Source organism: Poecilia reticulata, chromosome 10 (genome assembly GCF_904066995.2).
Source record: "Poecilia reticulata chromosome 10, P_reticulata-male-v2, whole genome shotgun sequence".
NCBI classification, from domain to species: domain Eukaryota; kingdom Metazoa; phylum Chordata; class Actinopteri; order Cyprinodontiformes; family Poeciliidae; genus Poecilia; species Poecilia reticulata.
The window spans coordinates 5980459-5998559 of NC_088839.1; the positions used below are offsets into that span (position 1 = coordinate 5980459).

At 38.5% G+C, this 18101-nt stretch overlaps 1 protein-coding gene across 6 annotated transcripts; it reads right to left on the minus strand.

The window, feature by feature from the left end:
• Positions 1-9: 9 nt before the first annotated feature.
• LOC103471009 (long-chain-fatty-acid--CoA ligase 1-like) lies at positions 10-17214 on the minus strand. 6 transcript variants are annotated; one of them, XM_017306947.2, is made up of 22 exons: positions 17115-17213; positions 14704-14802; positions 9509-9803; positions 8796-8910; positions 8506-8570; positions 8056-8157; positions 7829-7928; positions 6864-7039; positions 6592-6624; positions 6461-6512; positions 6310-6383; positions 5136-5213; positions 4907-5041; positions 4046-4180; positions 3177-3272; positions 3026-3098; positions 2865-2956; positions 2659-2775; positions 2225-2368; positions 2028-2132; positions 1190-1261; positions 10-1070 (listed from the first exon to the last, which is right to left on the minus strand). In XM_017306947.2, the coding sequence occupies exons 3-22, from the start codon at positions 9701-9703 to the stop codon at positions 930-932; spliced, it is 2100 nt and encodes a 699-aa protein (XP_017162436.1). In that variant the 5' UTR covers positions 9704-9803; positions 14704-14802; positions 17115-17213; the 3' UTR covers positions 10-929. The 6 variants fall into 6 exon arrangements, with proteins under 6 accessions (XP_017162436.1, XP_017162437.1, XP_008417987.1 ...); XM_017306948.2 differs by having other exon boundaries at positions 2865-2953; positions 14661-14802; XM_008419765.3 differs by having other exon boundaries at positions 14661-14802.
• Between the last annotated feature and the right edge of the window lie 887 nt (positions 17215-18101).

Here is an 18101-nt window from a genome sequence, read left to right on the forward strand (position 1 = left end):
GGTAAATAGTTTACACAGACTTTTAAAATTTCTTTAATGAAATCTTTTACAAAATGACAATCTATTGATTAAATTTTCATTAAAAAAACATTCATTTAGGAAAGGTACTTTAGTCAGTAACCTTTTCTCATCATTATTATAAATAAATTAATACATTGACAAAAATTTCCCATGTTGTTCCCATAGGTACCCAAACACAGCTAGATCAGACTGCGTTGTCCTTAGTGTCTAAACTAGTACATGAGGTACCAAATTTATTCTTACATTAACAGTGAAAACAGTTTAAAATGCACATTTAATGTACAAAGATGACGATGTTGATATAAAAATGGCTAAGACTGTTGTGGTCCTTTTCCACTAGCACCTCGCAGTGTAGCTCGACGTGTGGCTTTTTGGACTCTGTTGGGAGTTTTAATGGATTATTGTAAGAGCATCACTCCTGTGATCCAAACAGAGGCTCCACCCCGTGACCAATAGTCTTCTGATGTCAGGAACCCCAGCAAAATAAAAGAGTCCAATAGCAAAGGACCATTAGCTTAAATATATGGCTTGTAATCAGTTTGTACATATAGCTGTTCACATCATGATTCCTGATGGAGCAGGAGAGACTATTTCCCTTTAAAATGTTCACATAAGAGCTGATTGGAATCATCTTAAATAAATTTTTTTTTAAATCATACATTTGTACTGTAGTGAGGTTTGGTCATAGAAAACACTTCATGTGTAAAAACTCCTCTGGACTGTGAGGTTTAGTGTTCCACAGATTCCATCTTGGAAATGCTTCACAAACCCTAAAAGCTGCATGTCGGCCTGCTCTGATCGTTTCTTGTGTTGAAGCTCGGCACCTTGGAGCTTCATGTTTAGACTTGCTCCCCCCAGTTGGCCGCCTCTTTCCCTCTTCACAACATAAACGGAGCCAGTGAGCCCTCCTACATGCTGATCCCAGCGTACAGCTCATCTATCTGGGACCTGAAGTACTGGCGCATTTCGTTCCTCTTAGCCTTCATTGTTGGGGTGAGCAGGCCGTTCTCGATGGAGAACATCTCTGTATGGATGTGGATGGCCTTAACCTGCAGGACACCGGTTGTGTTAGAGGAGAATAATGCTTCATCAGCAACTCATCTCAGCTTTGTTACATTTCTACAGGATCCACAATCTTGTGAATCTCATCTAGAAGCCAGTGTTGCACCTGCTCAAAGGACTTGAGGCCTCCCTCTTTGCCAAGCCGCAGCATGTCCTCCAAGATGGCTGCCTTGACCTCCTATTAAAAAATAATTAAATTGAAAACATGATGTCCTCAAGAAATTGATTTCAAGCTGATTAAAACATTTTATAGTAAAAAAAAAAAAAAGAAGAGGGTTGAAACGATTGATTGGATTTTTTGTGATTAATCGATTATTAAAATTATTGTCAACTATTTAGAAATCGATTAATCGTCAAATTGAGTATACAGACTCAAAAACAAGGCCATTTGCTGAAATAACTACACAGAGCAGTAATTAAGTCAAAACTGTATAGAACATGTATACATATAGACTTGTTTGTCAGTTCTACCCAAAACTCCTCAAGTGGCAGTTTTAGCTTCACCTGGTTCAAATTATTTTTTTTAAAAAGAAAAAGAGTCCTAAACACCTTTCACTATCCAATTATTAACTGGTTAATTGAAAAATGAATCAAGAGATCAGCCCTATACTGTATTGATATTGAGCTCAGTTGATGTTAGAAGTATTATTTTAGTTGTGCATGCCAACAAATGATCAAGCGTTCAGGTAAAGAAATGCTACGTTAATGCATTTTAGACAAGAAAATGCTTATTTTCTTATTTAAATGGAATTCTAATGTTATATAAAAATATTAAATGAAAGTTCTGCAGAATGTGTAATTTTTTCATCTGATTAATCGATTAGTAAAGTAACAGTTAGATGAGGGATAAAAAAATATGTGCATATATGTAAGTAAAGCTCTGTCAATTGGCTTTGTGTTAAAAAGTGATCGTAGAAAAGGTGTGCACAGTTTGCTGGGATTACCATTTTCCCACACAGCTCCTGGTAGCTTCCCTGCAGCCTCAGCGTCCTCTTGGCCCAGCTACACAGGAAGTCGGGGTCAGGGACCACCACTGCTACCAGACAAGCCTGGAGACAACAGTTACACCCGTCTCAACACGGTAGGCAGCCTGAGACGAGTGTGAGAGGAACCAAAACAGTTTGGCTTCAAGATAGCTGACCTGCAGACTGTCTCCATGCACAAACACCTGCACCACTGCATCACTCCTCGTGTAGATGTTCTCGATCTTCTCAGGAGCGATGTACTCGCCCTGGGCCAGCTTGAAAATGTGCTTCTTCCTGTCGACAATCTTCAGAGTGCCGTTCTGTGAACAGAAGAGTGCACCGTGTTATTATTCCCTGCAACACCAAGACTTCTGATAAGGACGCAGTGAGAAGCAGCAGGAACAAAGTCAGATTCACATTAGGGGCAGGTGATTAATCAGTAAAGATTTAATTTTTGAAAAATCTGGATTTTTTTTCCCCCACAACTGATGCACTCCTTGGGTTCTCATAATTCAGAGTGATGTCAGGTTCTTGAGATTTTATATTTAAGCCATATCGCTTTAATCCACATTGAAAAACTGTTAGAATAAATGAAGCTGGATGAACGTACAGGAAGCCACTTCCCAATGTCTCCTGTGTGCAGCCATCCGTCTGCATCTATTGTCTCTGCGGTCTTCTCTGGGTCTTTCAGGTAGCCCTGGAAGACGTTTGGACCCTTCACACACACCTAAAAAACAAAATCACACACCTACATGTAGAAGGGAGAGAGGGCTAAACAAAACCATGTGATTCCATTGGCTGGTGTTGGTGTCCCACCTCTCCTTCCCCGTTTACAGCCAGGTAGTTCATCTCAGCGACATCCACCAGTTTGATGGCGTTGCAGGGCAGAGGCGGTCCGACATGACCTGCTGAGCAGAGGTCGCTCTCAGTTCACGTCTCACTGGCCGATCAGACGGCTTCGTGCGGCAAAACATTACCTGCACTACAGTCGCCAGGAAGGGTCATCGCACATCCGGCGGTGCACTCCGTCTGCCCGTAGCCTTCGAAGAACTGCAGAGCAACCAGAGTGGATTAATGTGGATCTGATTTATGAAGCAGCAGAGAGCAAACCTTCAACTGAGCCGTTACCTGACAGCCAACAGCAACTCTGAGGAAGGAGAGGACTGTAGGAGAGATGGGGGCCGCTCCCGTGACCATGAGACGCACGCGGCCTCCGAGGCTGGCCTGTAGGGGGCAGCGTGGGATACTACTGAGAAATCTAAAATAATCAATAATCAGCCAAAAAAAGCAACAAGCTCTTGTACCTGATCAGCAAAGTCTGATTGAGAATTATTATTACAATAATCTTTATATCTCTCAGTGTTTCAGCAGAAACAATGCCTTACATCACAGTCTTGATGGCTTTAATCTACTTTGTAGTGGTGTATTTTTATGAAGCATGGAGATAAAAATTCATAAAAATGTTCAAATGTCGTATAATTTAATTGTATCAGTTTTTGAAATGTTAAATTGTAATATGTTACAATTCATTTTACTTCTGATCCACATTTGGGCCAAATGATTTTCATAAAATATCATTAATGGAGGGCTCATTACCAAACATAATTATGTTGAAGTGATCTCCTTGTGGAATGTATTAGTTGCAAACCATACATCTATAAAACAAACAATCAAAAACAGCAATAATTAAATGCAAGTAATCTTTCCCCAAGAAGACTAGGTAGCAGATTGCAGAGAATTATTTTACATCATTGCCACTCGGTGAATCCAACTAATCCATGTTTTGTTAAAGTCAGGTACAACAACCAGAACCGAAACGCGACAAGGAGAAAAATGACCAGCAACTACTACTGCCACTTACGCAATGAAAATTAGAAACGTGTTGAGAAATTTTTTTGTTTCTTTTGATTTGAGGAACAATGTGACCAGTAGGACTTCCTGTGTCCAGAAGAGAATTCTGCAGCAGAAAAATAGGAGTGATGGTTGTTTCTGCGTACCTGGACCTTCCTGAAGATGAGTCGATCCCAGATGCTGTCTGTCCTCACGATGCCTTTCTCGACCTCTGCCTGTTTCCTCCTGTAGGCCAAATCCAGCAGCCAGCGCTTCAAAGACGTGTTGGCCTGCCCAAAGATCTGAATGCACACACGCACGCAAGCACACATGCACACACACACGCACGCACGCACACACACACATAAACACTCAGTGAAAACAAGGTGGACCTCATCATTCCCAACCCCCTTTCGATCACATGGTAGATCTAAAACCCCTAGAACTGACACGATTAATCGTGATTAATCGATTGTTGAAATCGGTTAATCAATAACTGGAGCGTTCAGACTCTAAAAGTGGCTACTAATTGAACCTAAGCTATGCAAAAATCTATACTTTTTACGTTTAAGATGAAAGAACCTTCTTTGAATTACTTATCTACTACCCAGAACTCAAGTAGGAGTTTTAACTTCACTTCAGATTCTGTATTAAAAAAAATTCATATTAAGCACCTTTAGCTATCCAGTTATTAACACAAAAAACAAACAATAGCTTAGTAAATTGTATTTTTTTAGCTGCAGATGTTTCCTTTTGCTCCAGATGATCAAACGTATACTAAATGAATGCTGTTGTTGCATTTTAGGCAATAAAATTCCTGTTGCTTATAACAGGAATTTTTTGCTTATTTGCACTTTTACTGTATTTCTAATAGAGTAAAAATGGCTAAAGTGAAAAATCTGCGGAATGCTTCAGTTTTTTATACGATTAATCGTCAGAACAACTGATGGAATATTTGATTACTAAAATAATTGTTAGTTGCAGACCTATCATAGAGCTACCAGAAGATGCTACGGTGGCTCACTCACCTTATCATACATTCTGTTGAGAAGTCTGGGTACGACTGGTAACACCGTAGGCCTCAGCGCGATCAGATCATCCGATAACCGGCGGACGTCTCCCTGGAAAAAGCCGATTCTGGCTCCATGCACCAGCATGACCGCCTGTCGGACAAAGATGGCACAGAAAACAGTTTTTGCAGCCTGTTCCTGCAGTGGAGATGATGGAGTTACTAAAAGGTGGCAACCTCAGACGTACCTGGACTAATCTTTCAAACATATGAGCCAAGGGTAGGTAGGAAATATGGACGTCGCTGGAATTCAGCGGACAGCACAGCTACAGGGGACGACAGCAAGGAAGGTAGAAACACCAGGTGAGTGATTTTATCTCACAGGTAGAAAAGACAGCATTAAGTCTCCTAATGTTGTCTAAATGTATGACTGTAACGAAGAGGAAGTGGATCATAAAAACCTTCCACTCTGCATATTAAATGAGCTGACTCAGCAGCGTTGCAGAAAGGCTAAACAATCCAACATGCTAACATTAAATAAAATTTGAAAGTGGAAGCTGTTTTCTTCTCAAACCATTTGTCGCTTTCTGAGTGACAGATGGAACAGAAAGGACACAATAAAAGAAACATTACATGCAGCGCTACATGTTTGTTTTGGGTGTGGTTCCTCTGTGAGTCAGCTGCCAAAAAACAAAACATAAATCTGATATAGGAGCTGCTGTTTCTCATAGCAATGGCTCCTTTCTGCCATATCTGTATTTATTTGTTTTGGAACATACCTGTGGTCTTTTGGTTCACCTGTTTGACGCTACATCAATTTGAATTTGATTTGTTAAGCTGTTTCTTTCCCACTCAAAGTGCAAAAATACAAAATCCTACCAAATACTTTCACTCTAGTTACTAGAGCAAATATCTGTGTACTCTTCAAATAAGAAAAAACTTTCAAGTAACCTTTCAGCAAGATAGAGGAGCTTGATTTAAGTCAATAATTCCTTAATTAGAACTTTTTCATCAATAAGTGAATTAATCTGCCAGTGGAAGAAGATATTTCTTCCATTTTATAAGTTAAAATAATATAACTCTTAAGTTAAAATATATTGTTCCAATGCAAGATTATTTCACTTATAAATACAACTTTTAAAAATAAATTTTAAGGAATTATTGATACAAAACTCCTATTTTGTACTGAAAAGTTACATGTAAGCTAGTTTAGTCTTATTTTAAGTGTACAAAGATATTTGCAGAAAAAACTAGCGTGAAAATACTTGGTAAGATTTTGTGTTTTTACAGTCCATAATTTTTTGCTTCCCCACATCTCCTAGATAAAAATCAGAGCAAAATCTTAGAAGCTGAAAGTTGAATTTAAAGAAGTGAAAAACAAGTGTTTTTATCTGGATTGTGAGTCCAGATAAAAGTTCCCACCTCTGTCAGTTTGATGAAGGAAGAGTAGTTGGACACAATGTTGCCATGTGTTAGCATTGCGCCTTTCGGGCTTCCTGAAAATGAACAGCAGCATGGAGGTTTAGGTCATGAATGAAGGTGTTTAGTGTGCAGTTCAGACGGAGTGTGTTACCTGTTGTTCCACTGGTGAAGCAGATGACCGCCATGTCATTAGTCTGAGGAGGCTGACGGGGGTCAAACAGACAAGTTTAAGGTCACGTTTGTTAGCGTTGGAAAGTTCTGTACAGAGTTGGTGTTACTTACAATCGGTTCCTTGTAGTTGGCCTGACCGAGAGCCTGAGGAACAGCAAGGTAAAGCAAGATGGTAAAAGAGGGGAGAAAAGGACATTTGATTCCTTTGAACTGAAAATGGTTTAGGAAAAATGAAAATGATGACATAAAGACTGGAAACAACTCAGCAAAGAGAGAAATAAAAGTTTCCCAACAAGTAAAATCCACTACATGATTAAAGAACAGCCTTAACATCCACTAATCAGACATGATGAAAGCGTGGAGATAAAGAAGTGTCTCCAGACCTCCATCTCCTGCAGACTCAGGATGTGGACTCCGGCCTGCTGGGCCCTCTCCACCAGGCTGGTGCTGGGAGTCTCCATCAGAACGATGGTCTTCACTGAGTGTTTCATGTCCGCAAGGCAGTGCAGCACCAGGCTGGCCTTGTCCATCACGTCACACACTATGGTAGAGATGGAAGCTGCACAAACACAACCCCGACGTACGGAGGAGGTTTAAGTCAAGGACAGGCTAAAAAACACTAACTTACAGCAGAATACGTAACCTTTGAACCTTTTACACATTTCCCAGCATCACAAGGACAAACCTTTATGTATTTCAATGGGATTTACAAATATAAAGTAGTAAGTAACTGTGATTGGGAAGGTAAATGTGAACATGGCTTTCAAAGGTTGGATGAAGTAAAATCAGAATTTTTTTTAATTATTATTTTAAATTTTATTTATGCACATCAGCACAAAATATAAATTTTTATATTTATATTTATAAGGACTGCAACTAACTGATTATTCTGATAATTAATAGATTAAATGTCTAAAAAATTGGCCCATTCTGCAAATTTTTCATTTAACCTCTTAAGCTTTTTTTATACAATTTATACATATTTTGTACATTTTTGGCTTAATTATGGCTCTGAATATGTTGTTTTTTAAGTATTAACTTATTAATCATCTACTGGTTTCAGTTAACAATTAATCGGTTACTAATTATTTGACTTCAATAATTGATTAATAATGATTAATCTGATTAATCATATCACATCCTATATATATATATATATATATATATATATATATATATATATATATATATATAGATATATAGATATATATTATGCATGCTTTACAGTTGTATTTCACTTGTATTGGTTTCCATATGACATACAATGAGGTTTATGTTTGTAACTCATTTACATAAAAAAAAAACTGACAGGATGTGAATAATTTAGCAAAATATTGCAGGGTTTCACCTTTGTCTATGATGTAAGAAATGGCCTCTGTTCCCAGTGTGTCATAAAGAGGGACGGACACCAGGGAGTAGGTGTAGCAGGCCAGCTCACTGATGGTCCACTAAACACACGCAGACATTACGGCGTCAAAACAGAACAGAACATATTTAATGTTAGATTGGAATTCTGCTAAAAAAAAAAAAAGCAACAAAAGAAACAAATTGAAGGGTAAAGAGAAAGGTTTGTACCTCTGGTCTGTTCTGAGAGAAAATACCAATGTAGGGGTTGGTGGTTTTTGAATGTCCTTTGTGAAGAAACGCAGAACCCAGATTTTCTGCTCGCTTCATAACCTACCAAAAACACACACAAACACACACACGCGCACGCACACACAAGGCGTCTTAAGGCAGCACAGATAAACTGATACACTAAGTTAGCAGAAACTAACATAAAAGTAACTTTCTGGTAAGAAATAGGAGTTTGTTTTAAATTCCTTAACATTGATTAAAAAACATAGTTCCACTGGCAGATTATTTCACTTATAACTTGTACTTTGTCATCACTATTAAGGAATTATTGATTCCTATATCTTACTGAACAGTTACTTCTGAGTTAATTTTGAATTATTTCCAATATAATAATATATTTGCTCTAGAAAGTGGACAAAAAAGATGTTGTTTTTGCAGTGTAACAAGCACCTCTTTGTAAGACATCCACTCATAAGGCTGTTTTGGTTTCCTGTAGCCCAAACAGGGACCGTTATCTGGGAGGAGACAGGAGAGGTGAAGGGTCAAAGTGTGAGGAAGAAAAAAACAACAAGATACAGCTTGAGGAGGGCTTTATACCTGCAAAGCATTAATTTCTACTTCAAAACTTTAAAAATGAAATAATCAAGAGACTGAAGATCTGCTGAACTTAAACCTAAATGAAAACTCTTCTGTGGATCAGAGAGCATATCCCAGGTTAAAGCTTTAAGCTCTTCACTCACTGGAGACTCTTGCTCCTCTGATGAAGGACTCGTACATAGTTCTGGCATCTTCATAGATGTGAGTCATGTAACCGTCTTCTTTCTGAAGCGCTGAGTGATGCACAAAATCACTGCCCTGAAAAACACAACGCATGTTATGAAAGCTAATAAAAGAGATTTCAGGTACTGAGGAAGGATTTTGTCTAGAATGTAATTTAGCTTGTTTTTGTGAGGGATCGTGTGGCTACAATGTAGCTCCATCGGTGTGTGAATGATAGTTTGAAGCACTTTGGAGTCCTTGGACTGTACAAGACCAGACTATTCAGCCTTTGTCCCAGTTTCATCATCTGTCTTCAGGAAACTGTAAGTATATTTTTCCGGCAATAGAGAGATGAATTTTCTCGAATTGCTCACGTCTTTAGGAAAAATAATTTCTTAAATCAATTATTTTTCCAGTAGTGGAAACATTTGTCCAGGAATGGATGAGAACGTTTGACACATTCCAGTTTGTTAAGGCGTCTTGTAAAGAAACCTCGAGGTGACATTTGTTATGAGTTGATGCCATGTAAACAGCTGAACTGAATTACATTTAGTATTAAACTTTATTTTGTAGTAGATAACAACTTATCTATGTCATTTGAAAAAAGAAAGTTTTCTTGGCTTGTTCTTGAGTCTGTCCAACCTTCACTTTTCCATACAAATGTGTTCATTTTTACCCTTGGACTTGAACTCACCGGAACCTCGACTGACTGCGTGTGCAGGTCCCAGAGTGGTGGGAGGGCTTTGGGTCGCATAGCCAGGTAGTAGGTGGTGGCAGCGGCCACTGCTCCCATGCTGACCAACATGGGGGTGGAGATGTTCCTGATGTACTGGCTCACGTCTTCCAGTTCCAAGGCCTTCATCTTCTCTAGGAACTCCTGGCTCAGCATGCTGCTGTGGCACTGGAAATACAGATGTGGGCTTGGGGACTCAGGAAAGATCACAGGTTAGACGTCACAGGTGCTGGACAAATGCTGGTCAGGAGGTGACCTAGAATAGAACAGAACAGAAATATTCAGGTATGACAGCAGCATCGAGGCATGTAGGATCACACAAAGATAAAGTATTTAAAAAGTACACAAAAACTATACTAAAGACAATACAGACACGTTGCACATTATTGCAACGTGTCTGTATTACATCCGGAATTTTACTCATGTGCAAAACGCTGGAGAGCAAAAAGACAATTCTTTTGCAACCCATAACAATTCAGCTCAATTTAGCTAAATGAAACCTCTATAATGGACTGGTGACCTGTGCAGGGTGTACCCCGCCTCTCTTTCAAAACGTTTGCTGGAGATAGGCACCAGCACCACTCCCGACCCCACTAGAGACAAGGGTGTTAAAAAATGGATGGAACTATCAATGGACATACAATAAATCACTACACTGGCAAGAATATGGATGGAAAAACTTGGTAAGATTCTTTATTACACCTGCTCAGAAATGCCACTATGACGGAAATCTTCCCACATGTTGGAGAAAATGTAGAAATCAAAATGCAAACCACTATCATGTCTTCTGGGACTGCCCAATTATAAAAGATTATTGGAAAGAGATAAATAGTGCCTTAAAAGATATTTTTAAACAAAACATTCCTTTTGAGTTCAAGCTTATGTATTTAGGCATTATTCCTCAAGACGCCACAAAAAGAAACAAATATCTGATGACTATTTTACTAATGGCAAGTAAGAAAAACATTACAAGAAAATGGTTGTCACATGACAAGCCGACATTAGATGACTGGATTAACATAACATTTAACATATATGAAATGGGAAAAATAACAGCCTCTCTCAATCACAGGACTGAACAATTTGATCAGTGTTGGAGGATTTGGGTAGATTATGTAAAACCTAAAAGATCTGATTTCATCTTCAAAGACCAAACTTCTTAAGGCTCCTAGACAATCCACTCTCCTATGATAGCCATACCTTATAGTTATTTTATGTTATATATATTTTTGTTATTGTATTTCCTTTTTCTTTTTAATTATTTTTCCTTCGTTTCCTTATGATCACTTTAAAACGTTCTCAGAGAAGTAGTTATATTTTTGATTTGACTGTTATATGGCAATGGGCTACATGTGAGTCTTATTTCAAATGTGGAAATTAGTTTGTTGATGCCCAATGTTATGTAAATGATACTTTCTCGAGAATTAATAAAGATATAATAAAAAAAAAAAAAAAATGGATGGATGGATGGTTGGATGGATAAATAAATGAAACCTGGAGATGTAGGTATTATTCACTTAGTTCAGTGCGCCACAGCAAAGGGAAAACCGTTGAAGAACAAGTTAAAACCACTAATGTTCTTTTTTATTTTTCTCGCTCTCTGTGTCGGCTACTCTATGCGCAGACTTGTTGCCATAGCAACTGATAATAATGCCACTAATGTAACACCAAAAAAACACTCAAACATTTCTCACATAAAGAACAGAACATTCAGTCCATTACAGTATCATGTGTTCAGGATTCACTTTAATTTTGTGGTTAATAAGTGATCATCTGAACACAGCTGTGGCTTATTAGCTCAATTAAACACCTCATTTACTGAGGTACAGTCAGAGAGTTGGTATTTAGGTCGCCTTATATTTTTGGCTTTTTAACTGAACCAAAACACTGAATTATGCAGCACATAAACTACACGTTAAGTTGTCAAAGTCAAGCTAGCATAACTGAACCACTTCCAGGGTTTCCTCCAGAAAACTTTCCAAACCCGGTGGTAGGCCTCTGGATGACCGCCATTTTTCTTTTAGTTAAAACATATTTAAAGTTGACAAGACATTTTAAAATATCACTTGATTATTATGTGTTATTGGAAGATTAATACCTGCACACCAATTATAAAGTCTTAAAAAAGGGGCAAACATTAAAACAAACAAAAATAAATAAACAATAATTAGCCTGGTGTGGACACAAGAAAAGCCTGGTGGCCCGCCAGGCGTATAAGCCGAGGAAACCCTGTACTTTCCTATCCTGCGATTTTTTTTTTCTTCTTAATTAAAACTTTTTCCTGACTTTGTTATCTAGAAAGAAGTCAGGATAAAACTGTTTGTTTTTTTAAAAGGGTTTCTTTGACTCCAGTGGCCTTTTTTTGAACGTGCTCAAACAGGAAAGTAGGTAATAAGTGAGAGGGAAGACATGCGGCAAGGATCAGCAGGCTGGGATTTGAACCTGCAACAGCTGTGTCAAGTGGGTTGTATTTAACCCCTGCGCCACCTCGGCATGGCAGGATAAAACTGTTTGAGCAACATTTGGTCTTTACATCCGGAACCTTAAAACTGACTCTTCTGTGTCATCCCTGTTTATTTCCTGTGAAAAGGACACTGCTGTAAAGGCGCTGCTGTCTCTTCCTGCACCCACATTCACACTGTTGGAACGTTAGCTTTGCATCAATGATTGTCCCAAGGTATTTATAAGATTGCACCTGTTCAATGGTTAACCCATTAATTATGGTGGACTCTGGAGTTGGGATTACTCTTCTGACATAAACAGCCGTGCGCTTTGTTTTTGAGGTGTTGATTTGCAGATGTGAGTCTTCCAACCACCTCAGAGTGAATGACTGAGATGTCTTGCTTTTACACGGGCAGTCATATGTGATCAGCTGACAAAGTGCATCTAACTAGCAGCTCCTGCCTTTTATTTACCCTCTAAATACTTGGAAGAAGGCTTTATGTATCAACATGAATTTTTTTTCAGTCTGGAAGATCAGGTAGTATTCAGCACAGATGAGTTAGTAATCAGTAAAATTTAAATCAAAGAGCTCCACTGTCATCTTATATCACATCAAGAACAGAATGTCAGGCTGAGCTGGTGGAGCTGGAATTAACTCATCCATCGTGATGCGTAGGGAACAGACTTTCAGATTAACGACACATTTAAAAACAGAACAGGGTGGAGCCTAATTTCTTCACCACAGGTGAGAAAGTGAGGGAAAAAATTACGCTTGCTTAAACTGGGCTCAAGTTCATGGCATTGGGCCAAGAAATGAATACAAAAGACATCAGATGCAATTATCTAAGCCTGTTAAAGTCATTATATAGTAAAAAAAAAATCACTCTATGCTTAAGTTGTCTGAATAAAACAAACTGAAGTATCTTAGCAGACAGAAAGCTTTAGAAACAGGCAGGTGTCAGTCATTCTAGGAATACAGTCATGTAGAATTTAACAAAATCTTTTTTTACAGCTGCTGCTCTCGCACACATGGGGGAAAGTTCCATCTTCTGATGAATTATAATTGCTGATTGAAAGGCTATAAAAATATTTGGTACATAAATCTTGTATTCATGCTGGGCAACATGGCTGAACCATTTCATCAGTCAATATTGATAAGTATTTATTAGTTTTAAATATGTAAAATACTGAGAACTGGTGAGGTGACCTTTCCTGTTTTCTCCACATGTTCCTCTCAAGCCATTGTTTTCATTTTTTATTCTCTCTCCACACAGTTTTTTTTATTTTTTGGAAGTTATAAGGCTCAGTGGCAAAACTTGAAGCTGCTGCTGCTGCGCAAGTTGCTCAACAGATTGTTGCTAGAGTTAGTGGGTTAGTTGATGCTGTTCACCTTGCTTAACTAGTGGTGAGAGGTTGAGAGGCTATAGCATTTCCTCTGCCTACATCCCCCAGACTGCGACAGACTGGCGACCTGTCCAGGGTGTCCCCGCCTCTCGCCCGGAACGTTAGCTGGAGATAGGTACCAGCAACCCCCCCGACCCCACTAAGGGACAAGGGTGTACAGAAAATGGATGGATGGATGGATGGACATCCCCCAGAATGCTGTGCAGTTCAGAGTTCAGTGGAAATGTTGAAGACCACAAATTAGTGGTGGTCAAATTGGGCGGTCCCATCATTACCATGTGTCGTCGCCTAGCAACCATGGCGGTGCTAAACTTACAAGCTGCTAAAAATGGAGCCTGAAATCATGCTGTATTTTCTAAATTAGCTTTTTTTTTAAGGACATTATATTAAAAATGTGTTTTTTGTTGCAAAATGACAAAAACATAACACAACCTAGTTTAAGCTGTTAAAGCTAACATTTGGATATACTTCTATTTAAAGGTGTGCTCCTCTCTTGCACAAGAACAACAATCTCCTGTTCAGTTTTCTGTGAATCTTGGGACAGAGGGTCTTTTCCCGTCCTTTAAATACAGAAAAAGAAGGGACACATTTGGAGGAACCTTTGTCGCATCGCCATCAAAGGAATTTAAACGCATCGAAAGACTACAGATTGTAAATATGCTACAACATTCTGATAGGAACACCTGTAAAGTTTAATAACTCATTAATTTAATAAGCATTTTTGGAAAACAACTGAGTCCATGTGGCTTTTGGAGTCAAAGGAGCTGTTTAGTGAAGATGGTGGTAAAAACCGAGTCGTATTGTTGTTGAGGAAACAATGGAGAGCTCATTTTAAAGATGAATGACAAAAAGAAAACCTGAATGTGCAGAATTTAAGAACAGTGCCTTGGCTTGAGGACAACAATCCCCTTTATGCTCTTTACTCTGTAATCGACCAAGGAGGAACTGTGTATTTGGTTTCATTGTTTCTCCTTCAGCAAGAACACACAAAGTTCTGAGGCATGTTGTTACTGAACATGACGGAGGTTTAGAAACGGCCAAACAAACCCAGAGTGGGCCACTCACTCTATAAAGAAATATGGATAATATAACAGGAGAAACTCAACTTTGTTTTAAGCATTAAAATATAGAGAGACTGGTCGGTAGACTTTAAAAATAAAAGAACTAAACCGATTTCCCAGATTACTAAAACTGGAAAGTGATATATAAAATGGAAAAACAAGTACATAAGGAAAAGAAGACCAAACAGGAATCTTTATCTACTTACCAAAAGTATAACTCTATCGTTCTATCCAGTTTTTGCCACTAACCTGGAACAGAAAGTAGCAGATGTTTAATCTCTGCTGATCATCCACGGACAGCGACCCTGGCAACACTGCTGCTGCTGCTGCCACGAGGAGGAAGTGACACTAAAAATCCACAGAGACCTGTTAATACACGGTTAGCCAGAGCTAGCCCTCCAATCATACATCACACAGGCATCAGGACGCCCTCTGATAGGCCCACGGCTCCAAGACAGTCAGCCTGATTGTTTACATTTGGCCTTTGAGACAGTCAATGAGCAAGATAGGGAAAGAGACAAGAGAGAAGCAACTTCCACTACTTTATTACTTTTATAGAAGCTCATAAAACATTTGTTCAGCGCTTACAGTTCCGTTCAATTAAAACACCACTGGAGTGAACGAAGGTTTCCCACTTTGAGTGTGTCGAAAAGTGGGAAGAAGGAGCAGCTCAGTGGTCTCACCTCTGCCTCAGTGACCTCTGACCCCAATGCGTGGTCAGCTGAGATGATTGCATGGGCCGAGATAAAAGCTGATCAAAGTGAAACGGCTGCGGAGGACATTAAAACTTGTTGCATAACAAACTCCATTCATTCGTCTAATTTGTGAAATTTGAAGCTGTCCCTTCGATCAGAAAAAAAAAAACTGCAAATCATCTCAACCGGTGATAAATCTGATTATTTAAATATTAAAAATGAATACTGATTTACAGAAACAGAGCTGATTTTTGTTTAGGTCAAATGTAAATGTAGAATAATTAAATAAAGAAGACTCCAGTTCAGGTCTGGAACATTATGTACAAACAATCATTGCTAATGTTTTATGGATTTTCATTAAACAGTCAGCTGATGGGAATGAGAGTAAGAGATAAAAATTGAAGAAATCATTTCACTGCCTTGTGCAAGGCTGGATTATCAAGTAGGTGAAAGGTGAAGTGGAGCGGACCCCCAGGCCCCCGCTGGGTTGCTAGATATTCTATTCCTTTATTTTCATAAGCACAAGCAGAAACACCTTAAATATCCTCATAATACTTATGGTTCTTTACAAAAATGATGTCTGGTAAAAACTTCACTTCACCCTGAACACAAAGTGCCCACAGTTGAACATGGTGGTGGCAGCGTCATGCTTTGGGGAAGCTCCTTTGAAGCAGAGATAGGGAAGCTGTTGTGAGATGATGAAAAGATGTTACATTTCAAAATCATCTCTAAATGATCACAAAAACAACACAACAGTTTTTGTACAATATTATTTTTGGTGTATTCCAGCTTGATAGTACTTTCTGCTAATGTGACTGATGCACACTTTCCATATTCCACTTTGTGCCACTGGAACAGATCATATTTTAGTAAACTAACTAAACTAATTGTAATACAAACTGCAAGTTGGTTTGTTTGGTTGAAATATTTCAAATCATTTATAGTTAGTTATAACAATCATTACTTTTTTAAATTTTATTTACTACTTAGATTTTTTTCCACATTTATTTTCATGCTTTTTACTTGTTCCCACTTTTTTTCCCAGCAGTTTTTGAATGGCACCAAAAAAACTGATTTTGGTTTTATTTCATTTTACGTATTTGATCAGATAGTGTAAAGGAAGAATTAACAAATTAAGACATATTTAAGTTTCTGGTAAAAAGCCACATTAAAGGCTCTATCAAAAACTAAAACAAGGGTCAAAACCTCATCACCTCCCGCGACTTCTCAGGAATTGGCCGTTCTGACAGGAAGGGAAAACGTTAAAAAAGCAGAAATATTTCTGAGCTTTTTTGCAACAGTGAGCTTATTTTACTAGTCCAGCATGTTAAAATGTGCTTTCAGTTTGCTACCCCTCCTCTTGTGAATTCTTTGTTATGCCTGCTCCACCCATTCTTATCAATAGCGTCCTGCCTTACATTTCCTGATGTTAGAGACATGCCAACTTTCACCGGAGGGCGCACAGTAGTGGTTCCATACAGCTGTCAATTCACCTGCACGAGGACCCAACCAAACTCTCACGCGTACAGAAGCACGCGCGACTTAAATGTATAAAAAAATAAAAAATAAAAAAAAAAAACACTGCATAAATGCGTTTAACTACAGTTAATGACTGAAAACTATGTTAAGAAAAACTCTTTTTGCTCCTCTTTATGCACTCGTGGCTTAAATAAAACACAAATTACAGACCAGACTTCACGCGGAACAATAAAAACAGAAAGACACGTAAATACATGTAAACAATACTTAATAAAAACAGCTGCTTTAAAGCCGAGACGTGCTTGAAACACCTTTGAAACTTAATACTGTTAAACCTGAAATATAATTAAATATTTTTGCCAACTTCATTTCTGAGTTCTCCTTCAGATGGATAAAACTTCTAGTACGCTTTGTTTGAGCTACGTAGTATGAAGGTTAGCAGTACCACCAGTGATAATTCAGCAACATAAGTCAGACATTTCTTACCAGTTATTCAATGAAGTTCTCCGCCGCTTCAGGCTCTCCAAAACGCGCACCTGAAGTTGGAGCTGCTTCGTTCGTGAAAGCGTTTTCCGGGTTTGCCCTTCAAAATACAGGACACATTGACCTGAAGCTAAAACTGAAGAACGAACGATTTACAATGCACAATTTTCAGCTCAAAACATAAAAGAATAAATTAAACAGCATTTTTGCCTCACATAATTTCATTTTTGTTTAGAATTCGGCTTTGTAGCCTCAACGATATAATTCGTTCAAGTTTATTTTGAAAACCGCAGTCGCTGTGGCGTTATAGACGGAGATAACTTCCACCGACGGCTTTCTTACTTTAAAGTTACCAACACTCAAAGTCATCCTCAGTTATGACTTGTTAAATATAGATTAACATGTCATGGTTAACTGTTTTTTTCCTGTTTTCCAGCATATTCATATTTACTGGAGGTAAGACCTAAAACCAGCTTCCACTTGTATGTGCAGTGCCACTAATGACATCACACGAGGCACATAGGAACATCATTTCTTTCAAGTACTTCTATTTTTTCCCTTGTTTTATTTGCATGCTTTGTGAAATAAATTTTCCAGTGGGGGTTTGTTTTATGTTGAACAGCTGCAGCAAGACTATTTTATTTCTGGGGAATGTAACGCACTAAAACCCCATCCATCTTACTGCCAAACCGTATGCAGCTATTTACTGCTACAATCCATCTCCAATGGGAATTTACTGCCCAGTTACAGTAAGAGTACTATAAAGTCCTAGGCTGTCCCTGGGATAGCGTGTTGCCCAGAAGCTTGTTAAAGCTAATATTTAACCAGGAGTGTCCTGGTCTGTGTGCAAACGCCTGCACACTGTCAGATCTTGTGCAATGTGAACCGATTGTAGAACCTTTAATGTGAAATTTGGAGCTTATAAATATCACTGTTTTTGGCTGAAGATGCAGTGAGATTTGGTAGGATTTCTTAGCTGCTGGACATCAA